Source organism: Sceloporus occidentalis, unplaced genomic scaffold (assembly GCF_023333645.1).
Source record: "Sceloporus occidentalis isolate IW3139 unplaced genomic scaffold, rSceOcc1.0.p SCAF_149, whole genome shotgun sequence".
Taxonomy (NCBI): domain Eukaryota; kingdom Metazoa; phylum Chordata; class Lepidosauria; order Squamata; family Phrynosomatidae; genus Sceloporus; species Sceloporus occidentalis.
The window spans coordinates 1729827-1755121 of record NW_028317129.1 but is presented as its reverse complement, the minus strand read 5'-3'; the positions used below and the strand labels follow the sequence as shown (position 1 = coordinate 1755121).

Sequence of the window (25295 nt, the reverse complement as noted above, 5' to 3'; positions counted from 1 at the left end):
TGTAAAAGAGGAGCAATCCAAAAAGGAATGGTCCCCTGGGTGCTATGGTGATTGCTCCACTTTAGCACCAGAATGGATCTATACGTATAACCTTCTTTGGGACAGAAATGCTCTTTATAAATAGGGCCCACTGTTTCACAAAGCCTAAGACCATAATCCTACACAGCCTTGGGAACCCCTTAAACCCTCCACCAAATGAAGTCCACGTAGCCAATTAACAAATCATGTGACTGCAACCTAACTAATAAAGCAGGTAGGTACTATGAAGAAGCTTAGTTGAGAAGAAAGGGAAGGACACATAATAGAAATGTTTTTCACAGTGGTGTGATCCAAAACCTTAAAAAGACCTCCTGAGATTGTTATACACTATAGTGTCCAACGTTTACACAAAATGGTTAACCAAAAAACCATCCAAATACCTTTTTAACGAGAGGTCAATGGAGAGTAGAATGCAGAAGGACATTTTAGAACACACAACGAACCTTGAAGTGGACACCTTGTTGGGATCCACTTCAGTCATCTAAGGACTGGACAGGTGGACTTCATAAAGTGTTCACCGAGTATATGGGATATAGTGTTTGCTAACTTTTGTATTTATATTTGCATCTAGGGACTGTTCCAATGAGATCAGTCATTTCTAAAGCTCGAACCCTTTGTCATTCTATTCATTTAACCCCATTGTATAATTACATGAATTAAAGTGCCTTATTCCCCAGAATCGAGGAACATATCTAAGACAGGCTAGAATTTTGAAAGGAAAGATTTAAGAATAAACATGTTCCAGCTGTTCCGTTGCCTTTGGAATATAAGATGCAGACAAGTCTTTGGGTACTCTTTTTTCCTACAAAAAGCCTGTCTTATATTCCAGAAAATATAGTGAATGAAAAAACATCAAAACCGCTGTGTTTAGCCGTTAGAGCTATTCAAAGGAAATCAGCGATCCGCCAGATTCTGCAGTCTTCAGACGCTGACAAACTACTTACACGCGCACTTATATATGTGCATCTTCCCTAAACTTTATACAGTATAATAATAATAATTGTCAGCTTGCGTTATTTCTTCTCTTGCAAAAATGAATAGAATATTTGTCTATAGTCACAAGCATAATATTCCGCAACATGGCTCTTGTCATCAGAAGATTAAGCAAACCAAGTGGAGATGACCTACATTTTAAGAAATTAAAGGTGCTGTTCCATTTCTTTTGCCCATTTCTACAACTAAAGGCAGCAATTACAACGCCCAAACACCCACTGTAGGAATACGTCTTTAATAACGTAAAACCGCGTTGATGAACACTTGTCGTGGCACTAATTTGGCCACTGAAGCTGAAAGAAACACTTTAATGTAGAACCTTTAGATTAAAGACTGAAATGGCAGATCTGATAAGGTGTATTTACTAGAGAGGACAATTCAGTGGGACAGCACCTTAAACATCAACAAGGTGCATGCTACTTTTACAGGACAAACTTAGTCGGGTGACGGGGGCATCAGTTAAAGCCCCTGGCTGTGAGGACCCGGGCTGGACGCTGCTCCCGAACCTAGGGGAGACTCCAGGGAGTGTCGCGGAGCCTCCTGTGTTTTCCATTCGCATTTCAGACACTAAGTCAAGTTTCAGTAGCCGGAGGCAAAGAACAGCAAAGCGTGTTTATTCTTGCAGTAGCGTGCGCAGCCAGGCACCCTGATCACATTATCCGCCCTGAGACTAACACAAAGATAACAGCCCTGAGCAGCAACTAAATATAGCTTAGAGGAAAACCCATCCTTTTCTTCTGCGACCCAAATTAATGTCCTGCTTAACTCTTTCACAGCCAGGCCGCTACATGAAGCCCCGGAGTCAGACGCAGTAGTCATTTAAAGCAGTTGCAAAAATAGTTTTATAACATGCTATTCTATATGGAGAAAACACTGACACCCTTCCAGCGCTTAAAGGGTCGAGCAGAAGGTTTTGTTTTTCCCATTCCCAATACTGTCATCAGAATAATTACTGGGTAACTAACTATTATTTACAAGACATTACATGCCAGAAATATCCAAAAGATCATGAGTGTTGAAAAGATTAGTGGGGTTAATGGTTTGCGTGAATAGTGCGCACGACTATTTCCTGTGCTGATGATCAGTCAACGAAACCGGAGCAGATTTGGGGAAAGAAATACTATTTTGAGGATATGAGTAATGGATTCCGGCAGGTGAGCCGCAGCACCTGAACGCCCGTCGCCGAGAGGAGCAGCACTCACGATGAATAATTGCGAACAAACCCACCTTTACATAGTGTGATGGTTGGAACTTGATCATGAATTAGTACAGCGGTTTTTTTAAACAAATAAAATGTTCCAAGGATTGTGCGTTTTAGAATAAGCAAACAAGTGATCCTTCAGCTCTCTGAGAGGTTGGTATATAAGTGGAACAGCCTTCTAGCAGAAGTGGTAGAAGCTAATACAATGAGGGACTGTACACAAAAATGGGGTAAGACATAAGGCAATCCTAATAAGATAATAATAAGGTTTTTTGAAGCAAGACAGATATCTGCAGCTCTTATAATTAGGATTTGTTTTAATGGTGAAAACATGTAATAAATGATATAATTTATATTACATATTATATAAATATCAGTTGATATGAATGACGGCTGTACTACACCACCGCACAGTTCGGGTTAGGAACAAAAAGGTGATTCTGTGTAATGTTCCAAAAGCTTCGTTGTCATCACAAGATGGTAAAGTAACGTAAAGAGCCATTTTTCCAAGTAAAACGGGTTCCTTTACCTCTATGAAAGGCATCAGTGAAAAGGAAAAAAAAAACAAAAAACATTCTTTGGTTACTTTGCACCGGCAGCGATTTTATAAACCAGCCTCAATCACCCAATGAATTTAGGAAAATAAACAATGAAATATTAATAATGCTGAATAGATACCTTTTAGGCTAAAATTATATTTAAAAAAAATATATATTTTTATGGCCATCCAAGCTTGAAAGCCAATGACAACAGAATGTTCTAAGCTTGTGGCAAAGGCAGAAGTAACATCTTGGGGGAAAAAAATGCCTCGGTAAATCCAGAAAGAAGTTAGCTTGGCCGCCTCTTCCTGGGCTGAAGTCCTTTCTAGTTAAGCCAGCTTTCTGTCCCCGGAGAGCATCTAATTATGTGACAGCTTGAGGAGGGCCGACTGTGGGCCATCAGACTTGGACGTGCATTCTTGTGTGACACATGCGTGCCAAGTGCCGAGGTGGCAATGGTTAACCACCTCCTGCCAACAGACACATCTGTACACCAGCGTCAGCAACACACTAAATGCGGGTTCAGGAAAAAGTGGGCGAAGATGTGCAACCCCGCTATATACCCTTTGTACAGCGCAGCGGAATATGATGGTGCTATATAAAACAAATTTTTGCCACGTCAAACCAGGACATAATAAATGGGACACAGCAACAAATTATACATTGAGTTTTTACTCACTATGGCATTTCTATCCACCAGTAAATGCCAGAATTCAGTTAATACTCTGTTTTATTTATATTTATATATATATATATATACATACATACATACATATATATATATATATATATATATATATATATATATATATATATATATATACACACACACACATATATATATATATACACACACACATATATATATATTATATATATATATATATATACACACACATAATTATATATATATACACACATACATATATATATATATATACACACACACACACACATATATTATATATATATACATACACACACACATACATATTATATATATACATACACACACACATACATATTATATATATACATACACACACACATACATATAATATATATACATACACACACACATACATATAATATATATACATACACACACACATACATATATATTATATATATATATATATATACACACACACACATATATATATATATATACACACACACAAACATTTATACATATATCAAAATACAGTATCGCGATACAGCATGACACACATCTGCATATCTATAATAGAAACACTATAAAAGGGGCAATGATCCCCTGAAAGGTTTCACTCTTCTAGCCCCATCGTCTAGTCACAGTATGCCCGACACCTCTGCATGGATCCCTTAGGTATCACATACATACATACATACATACATACATACATATGTACACACATACAGAACTTTGCAGAAGTTTAAGATTGCCTTTAAATTAACAAAAGAAGATTCCAGCTATCCAGAGCTTCCTTTTTCCGTATACTGTTCTAGGTGTGACCGATTCAAAGTGTATTTTACTTAGTGTGGCTTCAACCTCAAAGAGCTCCTAATCCCCAACCGGATCGCCCATCTGGTTCTTACCTTTGAAAAGGGTAGACAATCCTTGTCTGCTTCCTTGTCTTTCACTTCAAAGTCGTAAAGTGCTTTGCATTGAGGTGGAGGCTGAGGTAAAGGCTTTATGATCTGCACAAAGTTAGTCGGGAAAAAGCCATGGACACCGTTGATTTCTCCGTGGTACCAATTCTCGTCAACCTGCCGGCGGAGCACGATGATGTCTCCTTTATTGAATTTGAGATCACCAGGCTCTTTCCCATCATAGTTGTACAAAGCTTTGGCACACGGTAATTGAGGTACACCCTAAAAAAAATAAAATCAGAGCGATTAGGTCAGATTAGGGTCTACAGAAGAACTACAGAGGACTACAAAATAACATTACTGTAAAGAAGTTAGCCCAATGCTGTATTATGCCTGATGCTGAGCATTACACATCTGCTCCATATTTCCAGTGGCTCCACCATGTAACATTGTCCCGATGCCATATCAGGAGATCCCAAATGTCCATAAACTTCAGAAAGCATTCTAACACTTGTGACGTATTGTGATGTTACCCTGTCAAGTTTATTGGTTGGGCAGGTACATAAATAGTAGCAGACTTGTCTCTTATGTGCAGACATGGGTCACAAATAAAACTCGAGAAGATAGTCTAAAACTAGCAGCTGTTGTGAGACCTATGGTAAATATAGCGACGTTCCATACATATATATATATATATCTAAATTTATCGGGTGTTGCACTGGCTTCCTCTTGAATGTAACATCATTTCCAGTTTCAGGCATATTTCGCTGGTAACCGATTCTATTTTCTGTTCCCGATGGTGTATTTACGTGAGCTCGCCATGATTATGCCTCAAATAAAAGGAAACCGATGCTAATATGCGCCATTCTAGTGGTCAGAGAGTGACATTAAATCTTACAGGGGTCATCAGGTTAAATCGGGGGTCTAAATACTCTTTGTGTCTCCTATAGCCTGGTGATAAGGTTGGCTAACGAATGTTTTCATCAGCCTTTCCGGAAAGATCTAGAGATATGTACCTGGCTTCTGGAACAGAAACATAAAAGGAAATAATAACGCAAACTTCCCGTTAATTTTACAGCATCTGACAGACGTCCAAGTCCAACAACTGCAAAGGGCCACATGTGTCCACGCAGCCGGTGTAGGAGAACGCATGGTTCTTTTCATTCAGGGAGTTATGTACATGTGTACGCACTGCATGCTCCCCGGAGCACTGAAAGCCCATCCATCACACGGCCCCAATTACTCCGACTGGCTTTTTTCAAGCTGTTGGGAGATTACCTATCCAGTGAAGATTACCATCTGTAAAACACGTTTATTATAGAAAGGGGCAGGAACTCTATTATTAACAGGGCTGTGATCTAATTTAACCTTAAAGGAGCAGACATGCTTAGACTGAATACTGGGGGGTAACTAGGGTTTACATGTTGGGGGGGGGGACGTTTTCAGAATAAAATACCAGATTTAAAATAAAAAAATAATAATAAAAAAATAAATAAATAATAATAAAAAAAAAATATATATATATATATATATATATATATATACACATACATACATACATATATATACACACACACACACACACAAATTAAAATTCAAAAAAGAAATAAAACTTGCTCGTGGGTGACAAAAATGATGGACACAAAAAATGATGGCAAAAGAGAAAACAATGTTGTAAGCCAAAGAAGAAAAAATAATAAAAAAAAAAAATTGGTCTGAAAACAATATGATGACATACTGCGTAACTCAGTTGCCCAATACTGTCTGATTACAGATTTTATTATTATTATTATAGACCAGGAAATACACAAAACCATTTTAATCGAGAAGTCTGTGTACAATATGTGTAAGAATCCCTGTCTGCTGGATTCTTATACAACATTATTAAGAACCAGAAAAATTGAGAATAAAAAGTGTTCTTTTTGTTGCTCTGAACTCAAAGGGGTTAAAATGCTGTACAACCGACAAAAGGGGAGGCAAGACAGATGATACACCAACTTCAACTTAATGAGTAAATTGAATAAGCATTTTAAGATCTATTACACTGGGGCAGAAACCAGACCAGGGAGCAGTAACCCTTGTAATTGGTTCTCTAAATTACAGAATTCTCGCCTTCTGTCGATCTGTTTTAAAATATGGTGCAGTATTGATGGTGTTGTAGCTTAAATCTCACCGTAAAGATTCATTTTTAGAATCAGAACAAATGGAATAACACCAGTTTAATATGTTCGCCACCTGCTTCCCCAACAGGGAGACTCGCGCAGCTAAACAAAAACCTCATTGCTATGTAGCGGCTCACTGGGACATGCCTAATAAAGACAGACGTGGGAAGCCAAAATCCATTCGGTTGTGGATAGCCGCTTTTTTTGATATATTTATCCTTGTTGCGAATTTACCCTTTTCTGTGCAAAAAAAGAAAAAATGTGTCCTGAAAAGAAGCATTGAGATGCATATTCTCTTCGTACAAGAGAAGAGCTGGTCTGAAAGACTCTTTCAGACGCCCCGCAAAGACCTGGACTACAATGCGGCGTGTAATAAATGGGGCAGCAGAGACTATCTGCCCGATCCTCTGGCCTTATTCCCACCGGTCGTCCCATCTTCTCCTGAACTCTCACACCGGAACATCTCCAGCAATCCGTGACCCTGGCATGAGAACAACTCATTATGACGGATCACCTGCATGATGGTCACTTTTATTAAGTTATTAAGAGTATTAAGGGGTTCTGTTTCTAAATGGCTGCATATATGCTGGAACTGGTTTTGTTATTTACCGGAATTCTTCAGTAAATTAGTCTCCCAACGTTACATTTGCCTCTAGAGCAACTTTAGCTTCTATCCAAACTCTATAGACTAAGTGGAAAACCATGATAACATTAGTCCAAGTATCGATGCATAATTCATCGGGATTTCTTCCTCGCACTGCGTAATGTTAATAAAGTAATATTTTTTTCGGAAATGAATAATGATGTGATACAGTATCGCTCGGCACTGTGGGAGAGACACAGGGACAGAGGAGCTGCAACTCCTTGAACATGTCCACTTTCTATAGACTCACACCAGCCGTGCAACGATGTCTCATATCCTGGATTTATCATTCCGATGATTAATATCTGCGTATATTTCTCACATGACATTCCCTGTTAAATTAAATTATTGTATAGAGTCTATACAAGGACAAAGATCACTTTGCAAAGAGAGAAAAATAAGGAGAATTGAGATGGGGAATGAATTAATGGAGATTTTTGTCTACTCTGCATTAGTAATTACCCCAATGCACCAACTGCGTCTCGACCAATCGCGTCAAAGAGACAGACTGAAAGGGCTCGAAGATATAAAATTCAAGCGAGGAATTAATAATCAATGATCAGGCTAAAAATGATGATGTCAATATATTATATAGCCATGTATTACAGTATTAGTACATTTAAATTGAATTTAATCATCATAAATCTATGTATTAAGCATTCCTTGGAAAAAAATATATAGTTAACTTCATGGGTTTCCAGGATTAAAAAGGATACCTAAATTATAATATTCTAATATTATTTAACAGAAACCAAGTGCAATAAAGACAAAAGTGAAGCGCGGTCACGTGGTGTCGACGTTTTGAATTACTTGCGCAACAGTCTTTTCCTCAAAGGGAATATTGTTGCAATCATAAATGACTATTTCATTAGGAAAGCATCAAACATCTATACCGCAAGACTTCAAAAATCTATACCACAATTCATACAGCGCTAATAATGCATGTTACGTGTGTAATAAACCACCGCTACATCTAGACTACAGGGTGGAACGCAGCCAAATTCTGTTAATTTTGGCAAAAATCTGTGTTTTTATACACAATCTTTTACATATAACAAGAAGGCAAGAGTCAGTATTCAGTTATGTTAAACACTACAATGCATTTATTCATACATTACATGAAAAGGGAAATCCTGGTGAGGTTGAAAGTTCTTTTCTGGGAATAAAATTGCGGTTAACCCGGCCTAGTGTAGCTCTAGGTACTAAAGCCTGGCTAAACCGTAGAGGGCGATGCATGTCTCTTAAGTGTCGGGTCACAATTCTCAGGCACCCTTGCTGTTCCATGTAGCTACCCACTGTCTAGTTTTTGCGGGCAGTGTGACTCATAGGCAAGTCGGGGTTCATTGGATCTGCCCCGACTGTCTTAAGGAGCCGTAAAATCAATGCTGTTGCTCCTGCGTGGCCACCTTGACCACGCTGATGCTGAACACCGCAACGTGGCTCTACAGGAATGGTGAATGGGGCAGTCTCCTCTTGGGTCCAACCATGTCCCCTACACCAGTGTCCCCAATTACACACCTGAGGGGGAATGGTGATGGGTTTCACCGCTTGAAAAGCAGATGCTGTCAACAACACGTTTTATAGTTTTATATCCCATAAAACTATGTAACGATGTTTATACATCAAAACAAGCTTATATATATATATACACCGTATGTGTATAACATGGGGAAGCCACCTAAGCTTTCTGTTCTCTGGATGTGCATGAATATTAAGATGCAGATTTGCAATAAGCGTACTTGTTTGAGATATTTCGTCTGAACCAAACAACATTGTACGGGTCATTCATTTGGTATTTGGTGTATTTAGTGATATCAAGAGCTGTGATGATAAGTATTGCCCTTTGAGGCAGCTTCAAGGTTCTTAAGGAGACACTATTATACGCTAGCCTGTCATCATGTAAGAAAATAGCCAGCAGTTCATAGTAGACGGTTCTGATAATGAAAACACAGCCCTGCACTTTTCACAGCCACATAAACAGCCTGCTCTTATACTATGTCCGTCAGGCAACAGGCCCCCGAAGATTTGCTGAGTTTACATTTCAAGCCTTCCACTTGGCTTTACATGAAAGGAAAAGTCTTAAAGTAAAAAAAAAGAAATCCTACCGCAGGTTTGCAGCTGCGATTTTATCCCTGCCAGCAACAAGTAAAGTATTAGACCCAAATTATCTGCAACTAAGACCTGATTAGTACGTTAACTGATCACTTTTATTGATAAAAAAATATATATATAATTGCTGGAAAAATAAAAAGCTCTTATTATCCAGATCAGGCGGCAAATGGCCAAAGCATTTTTAATACTGTTGGAACCCAAGTGAACTGGAATACAGAATCCTATAACCCCGCTACATTTTACCACCAGGTTGGTGAAAAACCAGCCAGAAGGCATCTGACGGTCTTCTAAAACCCACACCAGTCCTTACCATTGTAACATGGACTGGTCACGAGGACGTTCCATTCACTGACCAACTAACACAATATCACCTAAACGGATACGTTTATATACAATTATTATGAACTATGTTTGGCAAGTGCTTTCATTTGGTTTTTTAGCATCAAACCACTAGAATTTGGCCTCCTCTTAACATAGACCAGCATGTAGCAAACCAAGCACACAAGAACCAAAATCAGATAACTGTTCTCAGGTTAGAACTTGTTTTCTTTTTGATAGAATCACGTATTTTGTTTTAACAAATTAAAAAAACTACTAAGCACATTGTATTTATTATTCATTATTAATCTTCAGAGGCAAACTGGCAACTTGCAATGGAATAAACGTTTATAAGAAAGGGCTCAAGGTCCAGGGTCTCATTGAGTGAGCCGTATGGTCACAGGTATCTCCTCTGTTTCTGTGGCAGACAAACAACAAAAGTTCCTTATCCAGCCAATTCCACGGACATATTTGCTGCAGAAGACACCGAGTCCTCTTCCTGAGAACACCACAGCAAGGTGAAGTTGATGCCCTGTTAACTAAATGCAGTTCTTGCAGGTTTTGATACAATCCCCGCCTCCATCATCATGGAAAGCCAATTGCTTAAAATAAAACTATTACATAATAGACAAGTCCCTTACCACCAAAGTTGCAGGACTTAAGAGGCCCAATCTGGCCAACAAGACCACCGGCCAAATGCCTAATGAGATAGTGGTCTGGTGTGTGCCAACTCATTATGTGCGTGATGTCATGCAGCAATCATGATTTTTTGGGCTCTGTCCAGCGCTGACAGCAAATGAACTCTAAATGTAGTATCAAGTTCCCAGTTATTTTCCCAGCACTTTCTGGAAACATTTGTTGTACCTATCCAGTTATTTGTCCAGAAATATCCATGGGTCACCTAATGCAACAGTAACAGTTAAGTCTAGGAAGAGTGCTCTCTGAATGCGACTAACGTTTCACTGAGAGATCCGACTTGGACTCCAGGCACAGAGTTGCCGATATAGCATAACATCCTCTGCCTTTGAAATCTAATCCAACATAGAGATATCACGGGAGGACTGCAGAGCCAGAGGGGGAGAGCACCCAAAACAAAGGGAGCTTTTCAGGAGGAAAAATACAACAGTAATTATACATGTGCTCTGAATACCAAGTGCTGGCAGACAATATGATCTAAATATGGAAACTTTTTATTCTCTCTAGTGTCACAAGGGTCTTTGCTCGGACCCCCATAACGGCCAGTCATCATACACGGCACCCACCACCATAGAGAAGTCCCACAGAGAGTACAGAATGGTGGGGTTGAAAGACCACCTACCCTTTTAGTGTAACTGCAGCATTAGGAACGTGGTTCCTAGTACTACTGAACACCCAAACCTTTCCTAGAAATGATTCTTCATTTTCATGTTGCACAAAACCAGGCATTGATCGGCTGCGGAAACAGAAAATGAAGAAAAACCTCTTAACATTTTCTACGTTTTTATGTGATTCAAAAAGGACTCTTTACTGCCACAAACAGCCTCGACAATGAATACATATTAAACTTCTATATTCCATACATATGAATACACATTAAACTACCGTAATACTCTTTAGCTGCAGGAAAGCAAATATCCATTGCTGCAGTATACTTCCCTCTGCGTTCTATGTGCCAACCACTGGCCGGAAAGCACTTTCTGCGCATGAACTGAGGGGGGGGGGTCTTCTTACACCACCAGAAACTGTCAATGCCAGTGGTGCAGAAGAGTACCAGCGCATGCACATTGCTGAACGGGAGATGCATTCAACCGCATGCATGTCCAGCAAGGCTAGAGGTGGGGACCAAACACAGAGGGGGTTGTGATTATCCACATGTGTGTTTTTCATATGCATATGATGGCTGGAGTATACCTTTAAACCTTCAGAGCAAAGAATAACATGCCAGAGAGCATAAGTAATGTTTTGTCTAAGTGGAACTGCAGCTTTAAATTGAGGTTCTGGATAAAGAGCAATTGCTAGCGAAAACTAGCCCTATCACCATAGTTAGCAGCCAAAAGAATGGCCCATTTAGCAGGAGCAGACAATTGGTTTTTATGGTCATTCACACCGAAACCATGTTTTATATGTGACCCACGGTATATGAATAACCTAGTCTCTCATATAATCACAATGTATTCATTCATGCGCTTTACTGGTGCCATCACCGCTCCGAACTGGATCTACCGCAGCCTTTGAGAGATGTGCTGTTTATGCGCGGTGTTGATGAGGGCATTGTCTGTAAGAGTGATTTATCCAAACATGTTACATGGCAGATTGGTGCACTTCAGCACAATGTATTATTTGTAATTCCCAGCTCTACAATATATTGCACGTTATAGTAGATGGTAACCACAAATATCCCACCGACAGCTGTATCCATTTCCAGCAACTAAAGAATGATAAAACCCCATCCTGGAGCGCTTAATGTGCTTTCAACGCACTGTTCCAGGAAGTCAGATTTAAAGGCGCAGCACTTTTTTAAAACATTTATCCAAGATGTTGGTGTTTTTTTTTTTGTTTTTTTTTAAAGAAATTTAAAGGAACCCTGCAGCCATCATATGAAAGGCGTGTAGTGCCTTTAAATAATAATGGCAGTGCTTTTGCAATTGCATGGGGCACTCTGCAGAATCCCCCCCAAACTATATGCATTTTCAGGTTCAGCGAGCGCCAGTACGACCCCCCACGGTACTGCTTTCCTGCCACTGATTCGCTGTCCGACTACAGGAGAGAAGGGCAGTCGCAGCAACAGGGCTGCCACTTTCGGTCAGGTAAGGAAGGAATGCATATAAAAGTGCCTTACTATGCATTCTTATTTAATGGATCTGTCCCTTTAATTATAAGAAAGTAAATATCTATTTTTTTTTTCTTTTTTAGAGAATTAACCTATTATAGCATTACCTTTTATTTTTATTTTTTTGGATAAAGTAAACTGCCTCAAACTATATACAATTAGGGCTTAAATACTTAGGAGGAGCCCGACGCTAATTAGACATCTACTCCCATTTGAATAGATTCATGAGCCACAACTGGCGGTTCGGCCACGCAAAACAAAAAAAGCAATTTCTATGCAAATGCAGGGCCTGGCCTGGAAGGGGGGAAAAGTAACTATTCAGGGGGGGGGGGGGGGATAAGAATGACTAAAGACAGCTTAACCCCGGAGACCCTAAATTTGGGAAGCATGATAAAGAGTAACCAGCGTTCATAACCATTACAAGAACAAAAAACGGCAATAACCGGGACTTCTCAAGTAGCACAAAGGGTTAACATGAACCTTTTCTGCTTGGCAGATCATTACGTGTCCAGAGGTCTCGCCAAGATTCCTGCTCTCAATTCTCAGGGTTCTTATCCAAGGACTGTACCCTAAAATGAGTCTGCTTTATTTTTTTTATTTTTTTTAACTTAATTATCCTTAAAATGTGACCTCGGGGCGCGTGTTTCATATCCCAAAACATCGCGTCACCTGGTACAGCGAGATCAGAAGCTGTACAGCACTCAGAGAATGCAGGCGGCCCGTGAAAAAGATGGAAACTAGCAATATCCAGACTTGGAGCTGTGTCGGTTGCCGGGAAGGGGTCCAGCAGTGATCCAGAGAATATGGGGGGGTCCAGCCTTCCATTTGGGCAGGAAGAACATCATAGTTCTGGGGTGGGAATCAGCAGCCTGTCACATATACCATTACCATATCACCCAACTGTCCCTATTTAGGAGGAACAGTCTTTCTTTTGGCATTAACATTCTTATGGGCCTCCTTTGTCCCCTGATGTGCCTCTTTTTTTACTCGGTCACAAGATCACGCAAGTCTTGGTAAAGCAGACTTCGATTCATACAGTATTAGCCATAGGGCTGTGGATATATAGTCCTTCTATAGAGCTACTGCCACTCCCACAATGCTCTGCCAGCATCCTGATGGAAACGAGCTGCAAGCTGAGCATCACAGGAGTTGTCATCCCAATACGAGCCTCAGCTGGATTTTTATCCATTTCTTCCTGTCCGGTAGCTAAATATAAGCATTTTGACGGTAGCTGTGAATCCTAGGATACCCCTGCCGCATAGCCATGTTTACAACCCAGTACTTTGCTGGGGGGTAAGGTTCTAGCGGGGAGGAAAAAGGCTTCAATACACCCCGCTACACTTTCATAATGATGTTTCATGCTGACAATAACAAACCCTGTAACCATATTCGATTATTCCACGTTTGCTACAATGCTTTAGTGCAATCTGTTTGGCATTCTAGTTGCGATGGCTGAGAAATAAATCCATAATTAATACACGCATGACACTGAAACGCATGCTCCCCACGTTACCGTGGAAACACACCTGTAAATCACTCACGCTTGCCAGTTACTACTTATTTATTAATGCACTTAAGCTGATCATGCCTAAGCTAGAACACGCAAGTCAGGTCGAAAATATGTAAAGCGGTGTCATTCCAGGAAAAACATGACAGAGGCACGGGAGGGGATCTGAAGTGTAATAATATATATAATAATATATGAATGGCGCAGATACTGCCAGTTCCAGGACACACACACGAACACGTAAATAACATTGTTTTACTCCGGTCTTTGTATATTTCATGCCTCGGCAGTCTCCCGTCGCTGGCTCACATCTGCTCATTAACCAAGCTTAATCACATGTAACCGATCAATAATATAGTCATCATCCATCAAGTCCCTGGTCCCGTCATTATCTCCGAGCCACCTGACTGTCCTATTCGTCTGCTGTCTGGCCACATAACGCGGTGCGATTCCCCCATAACTCGCTCCCATATCGTCCCCGCAAAGCACATGACGCCGTCAATGCGGTATTTTTAAAGTAGACACAAAAACCAGCACTTTAGTAAAGAAAGGGTTAACCAGTCTCCCTTCTGCTTCGTACCGTGTTGCTTTGGTGACATCATTCACAGTTTTACAGATACGGACAAACCGGTTCTTCCGGTCTCCCGCTTGTTTAATATTTCCCTGCTCCATTACGAGCCCACATCTCTCATACACCCAGAAGAAGACTTGTCCACGTTGCCCACATTTATGGTTCTCTGCTCCCTGCCCGTAGTCACGCACCAAGCTAGGGAAACAACTTTCATTAAAATCATTTAAATCATTTTAATAATTAAAAAAACACAAACTCTTGTAGGCCATTATGCCCCAAGCATTAAATCCCCATTGCTTAAGATCAATAATGTCAAATTCCTAGCTATGGAATGAAATCAATAATGTGTAAAATACACAAAGAAGGAATTCGACTGAACAAAAGACACAGCAAATAAAAAAAGGTCATTTCGATGACCTGAGATGTATGGTTTGCCAGTGTTTTAGTGCTAAATAAGTTAATTATTGGTTCTACATACAAGTAAATCCGTGTGTACATTACCACTCAGGCCCAAATGCTAAAACTGACAGGTGGATTTGCATAACTTGAGAAGTGGGGTCACTTATAGACCAGGGGGGACTATATCGTCTGATGTACATGGCGTAAGTGGCATTGCATTTAATTTAGCTCAGAAAAGGAGGAGAAAAAAAAAGACAAATTAGAATGCTGTCCGCCTAGCTTATCCTACTAATCACCGGTTGGACGTTTGGTGATGGAGTGGGATACGGATCATGCGGTAATTTGTTCTCTTAATGGGCTGGCATGGTTCCGGATCACGGTGTGTGTGACAGCTGGCTTGAGGGAAAAAGGAAAACAGGAGCAAACAAGGAGTATTCCAGAAGCCTCACATCCCTGAAACGATGGAACAAGATCAAGGGATAGGAGACAATGTGACAAGCTCACCTTCTCCTATCCTCAGAATCTTTAAGGATAAATAATAATTCTACATACCTATATTCACAGCTGGACAGCAGAGTTGCAGCTTCAACGATTTTCATTATGCATTACAGAAGGCCAAGGTTGCTTCTCCTGCAAAAAGACCTAGGTTGCCAATTTCTGCCCTGATAAAGAACTTTGCCTAAGGCTCATAACGTTGGTAAATAGTTTGGGCATATATAGCAGACCTCTGCTTTATATAAAATGCTGCATTTTCTACAACAAACCTCTACTCTAGCATTACATATTGCACAAGTTACTGAATCATTCCTTCTGGAACATTCCTTGATATGATGCGTTGGTGAACGAACCAGCAGTGTACTTTACACTGTATTTTAGTGCCAGTGCCTATATGTATCACATTTTACAAAACAAGTACAAAATATCACAAAAAAATGTGACATAACTGTATTTTTTTTCATAAAGCAATCCTTCCTTTTGTCCTCTCCAGCTCTACATGTACATGAAAAGGCCACAAGATGCCGGGTTAAATCCACTTGAGTACAAGCCGCCCCCTCAGAGTTTCCGTATTGTGCCCCGTGGCTACATTTGTAAAATACCGTCTGGCTTTCTGAATTGTGTAGCATTTTTTATTTTTTTTTTAGTTTTTTGTTCCTCTTTGGTCATTCCTTTCATCTGCCTACATAAACACACCATGACACCATTATTCATTAGTCATACTGGAAAACACTCTCCCCTCCAAGTGGAAAAATGAGCTGCTGTTACCACTCTAAAGAAGCTCATTCTAATAAGAAGTGTGTGAATTCTGCATCTGGTGCGGTTTCCGTGTTTTTAGAGATTGTATATCTGTAACAAAATAGGTATACGTTGAGTATTAAGCATTTTTCTGTATGTAAGTACATTAGATAACTAATAAAGGATGTACTGATCAGAGCCTAGGCGGGCACACGGGGTGTACTGCACTCAGGCGCTCTGAATAGCAGGGAGCACACTGAGTCAAATCTGTGCCAGCTGAATGGGCACAGAGTTCATGCACCTCTCCATCGCGTTTAGTGCATTCTTTGAAGTCAGAGCGTCTGAGGTCACTGACACATTCAGTGTAAGGCTGTTTGGGCACAAAGATGGCACTGGTAAGCTGTTTGGGGGTAAAGATGGCACCGTGGGAGGGGGGTGACAAGTGGGTGTTACTTGGTGAAGTCTAGGGGCCCAAAAAGGTGGAGTGGTAGCCATAGAAAGTGGAGTGATCACCTATATAGCCAAACCCACTTGGGGCACAAAAAACATCCTAGTGTTCTTTAAAGTCTCAAAACAAAAAAAAACAAAAAAGCATCTATCCAAAAATGGATATTATGTCTGTGCGTCTCTCACCATCAGCCATTTCTGGGGGATTATACTATAGTTTAACCCCAGTGTTGTCTGCATACGATAGCCGCTCAGTTACGATTTAGTAATCCATTTGTTACCTGTACGTACGGCACGGTGAACAGCTTTACGGTATATTTTAGAGGAGTTTATTATGGCTGCACACTTCACGGAAAGCTGACGACATGCTACAACGTTACTACCCAGCGGAAAATCTAACCCCAGGGCTCAAATATTATTATTATTGTTAACGTTGTTATATGATTACATGTTGTATATTCAAGTACCTCCATAACTTTTCCCACATCATATTGTTTTATGACGGCGATTATTGCGGTTCCCAGATGAGAGTGCGGTCTATATTTAGACAGAGGGGCGCACACACACACACACACACGCAAACACCGTATTATATTTTTCTTTCCCTGCGTAATTGGAACCAGAGGGTGTCCCACAGCTGAACCGTCCTAAAGCTCTTCCTCGCTTCGGGGACTTCAGATATTTTTATGTGCTTGTAAAAAGAAAGTAAAACCAAAATGGCCACTGGGGTCAACCAATAGGAAGCCGCTACAGTACGCTCTGAAGCCATGGCATGTTTCCTGCAGCCCAAGGGAAGGATGCTTGGATGGTCTCCAAAAGGGATCAGTATCACCGACCTGTATAACAGTAAATATCCCAGATACCGATTGGCCCCAGGAGACAAAAGTAGGATGGAGAGGGCAGTTTATATTCTTTATATATCTTACACAGTATTAAACTGGCATCTTCTTTATTGCTTGATAGGAAATACAAATTTTTTTTATTATTTCCTATCAGCGTATTAATTATTACTTATTTATTCACTGTCACGACTCATCTAAGGTACACAGATCAGGACCGGAACAGTTAATTGCGTTATAAAACATGTATTTTATAGCGTTATAAGAATATTTCAGTGAGTTTATACAAACTGATGTGATGGACTCTACAATGTATTACTTAAAATATGTATTTAAATCCTAGGTTGAGCTGAAAGATATGTAAAAAATATTGGATATATGCAAATACGGGAGCCTATGTACAAAAAAGGGTAACCAGCCCAAAAAAATCATGTTCATTTTTTTATATATATATTTTGCCCCTTTTACAGTTTGTCAGGAAATGCTCGACTGCCACGTGTCACAAAAACCCAGCTCTGACAAAGTTCATTAAAAAATTCTGTCTTCTATTCTGTGGTTTTATGTTACTAAACCGCCTGGGGAAAAAGAGAATGGACGATCGGCTAAAGTTGATCTGGTTAGCATAACGGAGCACTCAATGATCTGTCAAAGTGGAACTACACCTTTAACTGCTTAAAATACTGTATACTGAGACACAATATAATAAAGTGAAGGAAGGCACACATCTATCCAGAGCCTGAGACAACACAAGGACTGATTAAGGTCCGAGTCACCGTTTTGAGAATCACCTGGGATTGAGTTATAAAATAATAAAATCAATATTTACTAAAAAAAAAAATACCACTAGTGGGATGGGATGTGGCGGTTTATCTGTCAGACTTTTCCCTGAAGCGAGAATGACAGTGTTTTAATAGTACATTAGTAATGATTACATTTTCAATTAGTTCCCTTATAAATACTGTATGCAGTCCTTTTTTTACACTCACGTCAATACTTGAAGCTAGTAGGAAAAATATTACTAGATAACGCAAAGAATGCCTGATATATGGTTGGTTATGGTCCAGTATGCGCCAGCTGCTGACCCCCAAGCTTGCACTTACCTTACCGGGGGGGGGGGGGGGGTTATTATAGACTGTAAACGGGAAAGCCGGTGAACCTATTGGGTCGGGCATAGTTTTAACACACGGAATGAATGCTAATGAAGGATTAGAGGACGTGGTCTCTACGCCAGGGACTGGTGCTGTAGGAAGGTAAATAACGGTCACTAGAAGAAAGGTACAGGTACATCACACACAAAACGTAACAGGAGACGGCCTCCTGCCGTAAAGAATTTCACACGAGAACATTAAGAACGGGAAGTTAAAATCCCCATCAAAGTGTTACAGGAGGGACATCTGGCCAGACATCACAGTACGGTGTATGTTGTGTGTTACACTAACTAAACAAATATTGGATGTTAGCTATTATATTGTGAGCGGGCCCACAGAGACATTTTTTTACATATACATTGTCTGGCAGAATGACAAAAGGACTCTAGCAATGCAGGGGTTAACAGACCCCCCCCTCCCCCAAAGAGTAGCAATTGTCATAATATTCTATTGGGGGGCTTACCAGAATATTTCCTGTTTATCCTCCTTAAATGATGTTCTCAGGGCCTCGTACCGATACGGCCATCAGGAAGAGACTGGGGCAGTTTCATTTACAAACAGATACCTCAGGAACCTTATTAACCAGCATCTAATAACACGTCAGGCTGATATATTACAAACCAATAAACGGTATTAAAGTGCCATATCATGTGTATAAATCAAATGCTATGCAACGGGAAACACTGGAAACGGTAAGCAATCCGAGTAGACTCGTCTACGGTATCTGCTGCCGCTATATAAATAAGTGAAATGCAAAAGCAGGTGAAAGCAGGAAGCTTCCGCGCGTTGACAACCCACCGCATGCGCCAATCGTTTCCACTCATTTTAAGTGAATGTATAGAACCTGTCTATAAACCCACTTTTCTTGGTACTTTTGCACACTAACACACTGGTTCATTATACCCGCACCTCCTTTCATTGGCTTTAATTTAATTAGCAGTCAGGGATGGGATGTCGCACATGGGTGGCTAAACAAACGTCTGGATTCACCTAGCAGAGTAGCCTGAAACTGAAGCCACCCTGGAAAAAGACATTCAATTCACAGAAAGAAGAGGCCCTTTGCACATCAATAGCCTTTGCATCTGTGTGGTTTTAGGGGGGGATGGAGATACATAAAGAGCCCCCAGCAGAGCACATCCACTCGCACAGAGGTACAAAACACTCCAATCAATCATGTCGCCATCCCCACTAGTGACGAAGCATGGACACCAGAAACGTTTGGCCAGCATCTACGGAAAGTCACCTTAAAACACACAGACGCCTTAGACTTCCCTTTAAGTTTTCACACTCGGTTTTCATAATTACCACCAGTGTGTCACCTACACAAGCAGAACGAGACATCAGAGTAAGGGGGCTCAGCGAGAGAGAGAGAGAGAGAGAATTGGAAACAAACCAACACATCTGTGACACCAAGATTAAAAGGGCATGTTCCCAAACCCATGATGGATTTTGAATCCTTTTGAGTGTGAGAGCCGAGTGAAATGTGACACAGGGAATCTTTGCTTCCGGAGGTCTGATCTTCCCAGCGAGATGATGAAGGGCCATATGAGAAGTCAAGACCTTCCACTTAACCTAGATAGAGGAACTGTGTACACTGCTCATCCGTGCCCATGTTGTGTACGCTGCACTTCACATGATTTATGAATGGAGTCGGTAACATACGGCTGGGCTGTAGGGGGACAGACATCTTCTGATCAAAGAAAACAAGGAATGATCAGATATGCCCAGCAAAGAAAGTAATGTCTATTCCTTTACCAAAGGATGTTTGGTTGTGGGATAGCATCCAGGAGGAGCAAGTATAGCCTTGTTCTAAAATATGCAAACATATTACGCCCATCCAACACAAAATCCATTGTCTTGTATGGTAACTCACTTAACACAGAACCCTTTTGTATCCATTAGAAATTATTGTTTTCAGCGACTAGGACAATCACAGCTACTGTCCAGAGTTTAAATGACCTCTGATCTCCCAACCTACCCTGTTTCCCAAAGGAATCCCATTCATCCCATTGTGAAACTCAGCCAATTCATTTTGTGTTGTTTCACCCTTAAAGGAGCGCTCAAGCTGGAGTGACCCTTTAATGTTTGTTATACAAAAAGAAAAATAGTTTTTTCCTCCTCATTCTCCCTCTTATGCCAAATTGCTGTCCATCTTTGGCTGGCAGCTGATGTAATCCATGTAATCTGATGTAATAGACTTGATCATCTACTTTGGGGTTTTCATTTAGTTTGTAGGCTTGGGATCTCTGTTGGCTCATTGATGCCCCCATGGACATTAAAGGTCTAATTGTAAGCATGTTGTTTCTGCCCAACTTGCTATTTGATTAACTACTTATACAGCGTTATGGAATATGATGGCACACAACACATGGACCTTTACCTGGAAAGGAGAAACCCTCGGATACCACTTTTGCCAGATTGTCCCTAATATGAAGCAGGTAGTCAAGCTGGTGGGACCCTACTGGATTTAACAATGCAGGAGGAAAAGTGACTGGAAGAGAGAAAATCATTTAAACATGTGGGTAAAGTAGCCCATTTGCTTCTAAACCATATATTGACAAACAATTTTACCGTATTTGCTCGATTATAAAACGACCCTGATTATAAGACGACCCCCCAAAATCTGAATATTAATTTATAAAAAAAAGAAAAAGCCTGAATATAAGACGACCCTATAGGAAAAAAGTTTTACCAGTAAATGTTAATTCATGTAAACTATGTGAACAATTGTTTGTTAATAAAAGCTATGATTGAGAAAAATATTTTGTTTTTGTTTTTATTTCCTTTTTTTCAACCTGCCCCCCCAGTTATGCACATCTGCCCCCAGGCTTGCCACTCTGCCCCAGAAATGCCTTATACCCTCTATATGCCACTGTGCCCCATGATATGCCTTTTGACCCCCCTATGTGCCACTCTGCCTCCAGAATTGCCTTATACCCCTATATGCCACTCTGGTTAAAAGGCATATTATGGGGCAGAGTGGCATATAGGGAGGTTTAAGGCATTTCAGGAGGCAGAGTGGCGCATAGAGGGTTAAAATGCCTTATTCCCCCCCACATTTAACACTCCCTCCCCCTCCCTCCTCCAAACTTACCGGTGCTTCTGAGTCCCCGGTGCTTAGTCCGGGCAGCGTGTAGAGCTCTACGCGCTTGAGTGGAAGTTGTCTACGTGAATCGCGTAGAGCTCTATACGCTGCCCAAACTAAGCACCGGGGACTCAGAAGCACCGGTAAGTTGGGGGGGGGGGGAATAACACAGGAGGATCCAGGTCCCCTGCATCTGAGTCCGGGCAGCATGTAGAGCTCTACGCGCTTGAGCGGAAGTTGTGTATGCGAATCGCGTAGAGCTCTACACGCTGCCCGGACTAAGCACCGGGGACTCAGAAGCACCGGTAAGTTGGGGGGGGGGCATAGCACAGGAGGATCCAGGTACCCTGCATCGCTGAGGGAGATCTGGATCTTAGTCTCATAGTCAGACCTATTTGAGGTCTGATTATAAGACGACCCCGATTATAAGACGAGGGTTTTTTTCAGAGCATTTGCTCTGGAAAAAACCTCGTCTTATAATCGGGCAAATACGGTACTAATTATCAAACAAAATTCCAAATTTATAATAACTATAGATTAGTTTTCATACGTTTAGTGATGTTGGGATGTTGCCCTTTAAGTAACAATATGTTGGTTTCAGTTAAATAAGAAGGCATTTTTTTGAAGCATTCTAGCAAAGTAGTCATTTAGCGCAAACAATTATTCTCAAAAGGATAGCCGCATTAAATATTCAACAGAGTTCAAAAGTAACAATCACTCGAAGGAGGTCTCCTATCTATGTGTAACATATGTCACAGGCTATCTAGCACAGTTTCATTCTGCACCATTAATACGATTTGTGCTACAAAATGTAACTCTTAATTAGGGGCACGCAGCAGGACACTCGAATAATGTTAGCTAATGCGGGACTTTTAAGAGCTTAATGCCGTTTCAAAATGTAATTGGATATAAAGGTAACATACTAAATTATATGTATACATTTACGTTAAACTCAGCTGTACAGATGTCGCTTTTCACGTGAGCACATATACATACATACATCCGTTCAAAAGTTTGGGGTCAACTTAGCGCGCGCACACACACACACACTCGCACAAAATCCATAAGAAAATAAAGGGAGCACATTTTCCTATGGACTTTGTATCTTTTCATAGTGGGTATCGCACCCAGGCATACTTAAGCTGAGTGCAGACATATATTTATATATATGTATATATAAGTAGGCATACGCCTATCCTGAATATAAGACAAGACAAAGGTCTTAATATATGGTCCTTATCTGCCGTCAAATTCTATATTCATTATCATTATCTCCTATATATATCTCTTAAAGGCGCACACGCTGTTAATCAAGAGCAGTTTTAGGATTTATGGCGTTATATACATACAAACACCCATGCATACACATTTTAGAGTGACATATATAAATATAAGTAATTTTGAATAACTCATCCCAATAGCTTTCAAGTGCACGCAGTTCACAACCACAAAATCCCTTCAGCAATTGGATTAAAGTTATTTAACTTGGGCAGCGAACCACAAACATGTTTGAGTCCTTCCAAACGGGGGATGGCACGAACAACACAGATTTCCAAATGGAGGTTTCAAAATCACAAAAAAATAAATAAAAAAAATAAACGATTTAGACTTTTTGGGTCTTCAGGTCTCTGTGACATAAATCTGATCGTACCGACACAGATAAGGACATCAGGGTGGCTGCGCTCGCCTGGTTCCTGTCATATGCTGAGAGCAGAAGTGATTTGAAAGCGGCAATGGCGGGATAATATTGACACCTGGGATGGGGCATTATTTTCTGGGTTACAGGAGTGGAAAGGTGTTGAGAGGACAGTGAAACGCACTATATTTGCATAGTAATGCGGGTCCCCTGGGCTCCATTTCTCTTTTCCTTTCCCGTAACCACAAGCAGATGCAGTTCGCTTACTCAAAACCGGAGACCCTACAAAGTAATCAAGCCTATTAGAAATTTATAAACATATCGACGTATTGCTGGCCGACGTCCATCGCTGCCCAGCTCACATTTAGTATTAGTGCAGTAATTTGTGAGGGCGAGTGCAGATTTATGGCGCTGTAATTGGGACTCGGAAAATCTTGCCAGTAATTTTTTTAGAAATATTGTCACATTTAGTTACTGAAAAGTAGCTGCAAAATGTCACACGTCTTCAACGTTCAGCTACGACATCGATTCAAGGCAAGACTTATGACGGCGCTGGGGAGAAGTCTATGTAAATGTATTAGAATTCTTTCAATAGTAAAAAGAATGAAACATTTTAATGTTATAATAATGTATTTAGTTATAGGTCATTTTAAAATTAAGAATAATTACTGATCATGAAAAGAAAAAAAAAAAAAGAAAAAAAAAAAAAAGATTCCTGTATACAATTTTTCAAATAGTTACCTAAATACAAAGTACAGAGCGATAAAAACACTAAGAGGAAGATTAAATATATTTAGAAAAAGAGATAAAAGACACTTTGATAGCCGTCTAATTATTGGTTTGTATTAGTCTGTCGATCCTCGTCTTGTCATGCCCCTTGAATATATGTGTTTAAGGAGCGCTGCGTAAATTGCTGGCGCTATATAAATACAAGATAATAATAATAATTATTATAAATAATACTCTTTCCTTAATTGGCTATAGGCTGACCCCTATCCTTAACCCCCATTGCATTCTTCTTTCATTATGTATAAAAAGTGATGGTGGTGCAAAGTTCTAAAGGTGCTACAAATGGAATGGTTCAATTAGCTGGAGTAGTCATGTGTTACTATGGCGATAAGACCACACTTTAAACATACTTTTAATACATACACATGGTGTCTTCAGCATTCTTTGCTCTATAGCTGGAGGCAGTTTAATTATGGCAGCCAGTCAAAAGGATACAGCTGAAGCTTCTCATTTTATTCTCACTTTCGGTGCCCTCAATCCTTAATCTTCAATAGATTGCAGGGCCATAGCGGATAGGGCCCTCTGTGATGTCTGTTTATTTTATTATGTCGTTTTTACATACATGAAATCTGTTGTCGTTATATAAATGAAGGATAAAAGGGTTACTGAATAGCTGTGTTGGTAATCGGTGACCTAAAGCCAAGTTCACCGATTTGAACTAAATTTGACTTGATACAACGAGCAGTCATTCTGTGTAGTTCTGGTCCAATCACTCTGGTATTTTATTATAACCATATTTAATTTAGCGTTGCAGGCGGTTGGTACTGCTAGACATGGTTACTTGAGGATAGTTGTGTCACTTCCTGTATAAATTGGGACCATAACAAAAACGTATTTGGCGACAATAAGCAGCCATTTTGTCTCTGTAGTATTATTGATGACCTCTGTGATATGACATCATAACCCAACGCCATACTATGGTGGCTGTGCCCGCTCAGTGTAAATGGGCCACATGGGGTGGTATCTCTTGTAACCAGCATATTGATTACTGCCCCCTGCCCCAGAACCTGCCACCCAAGACCTCGGCCCGAATGTCACTGTGTCTGCTTTCATTGTACATACATACAGTGGCTTTCTAATATAAAGACTAATTCATTTTTAAGGTATCGCTTATTTTAATCAGTAATTGTCATTACATTGATTTATTTACCGTAAAGAACTGTAAAAATCAGGATTTCGAGAGCGTGACAAATGTGCTTTTAATTAAAATATAGAGGTTTCAAGCATGATTGTTGTTTCACGTAAAAGAAAAG

The 25295-nt window shown here is 40.3% G+C and overlaps 1 protein-coding gene across 2 annotated transcripts in view; it reads right to left on the bottom strand.

The window, feature by feature from the left end:
- Window positions 1-25295, bottom strand: part of LOC149280696 (E3 ubiquitin-protein ligase SH3RF1-like) — a 61624-nt gene that overhangs the window by 17562 nt on the left and 18767 nt on the right. For both annotated transcript variants that reach the window (XM_089500183.1, XM_089500184.1), the window contains exon 2: window positions 4351-4626. In XM_089500183.1, the coding sequence (XP_089356309.1) occupies window positions 4351-4626 (276 nt within the window). The remainder of the gene's footprint in view (window positions 1-4350; window positions 4627-25295) is intronic.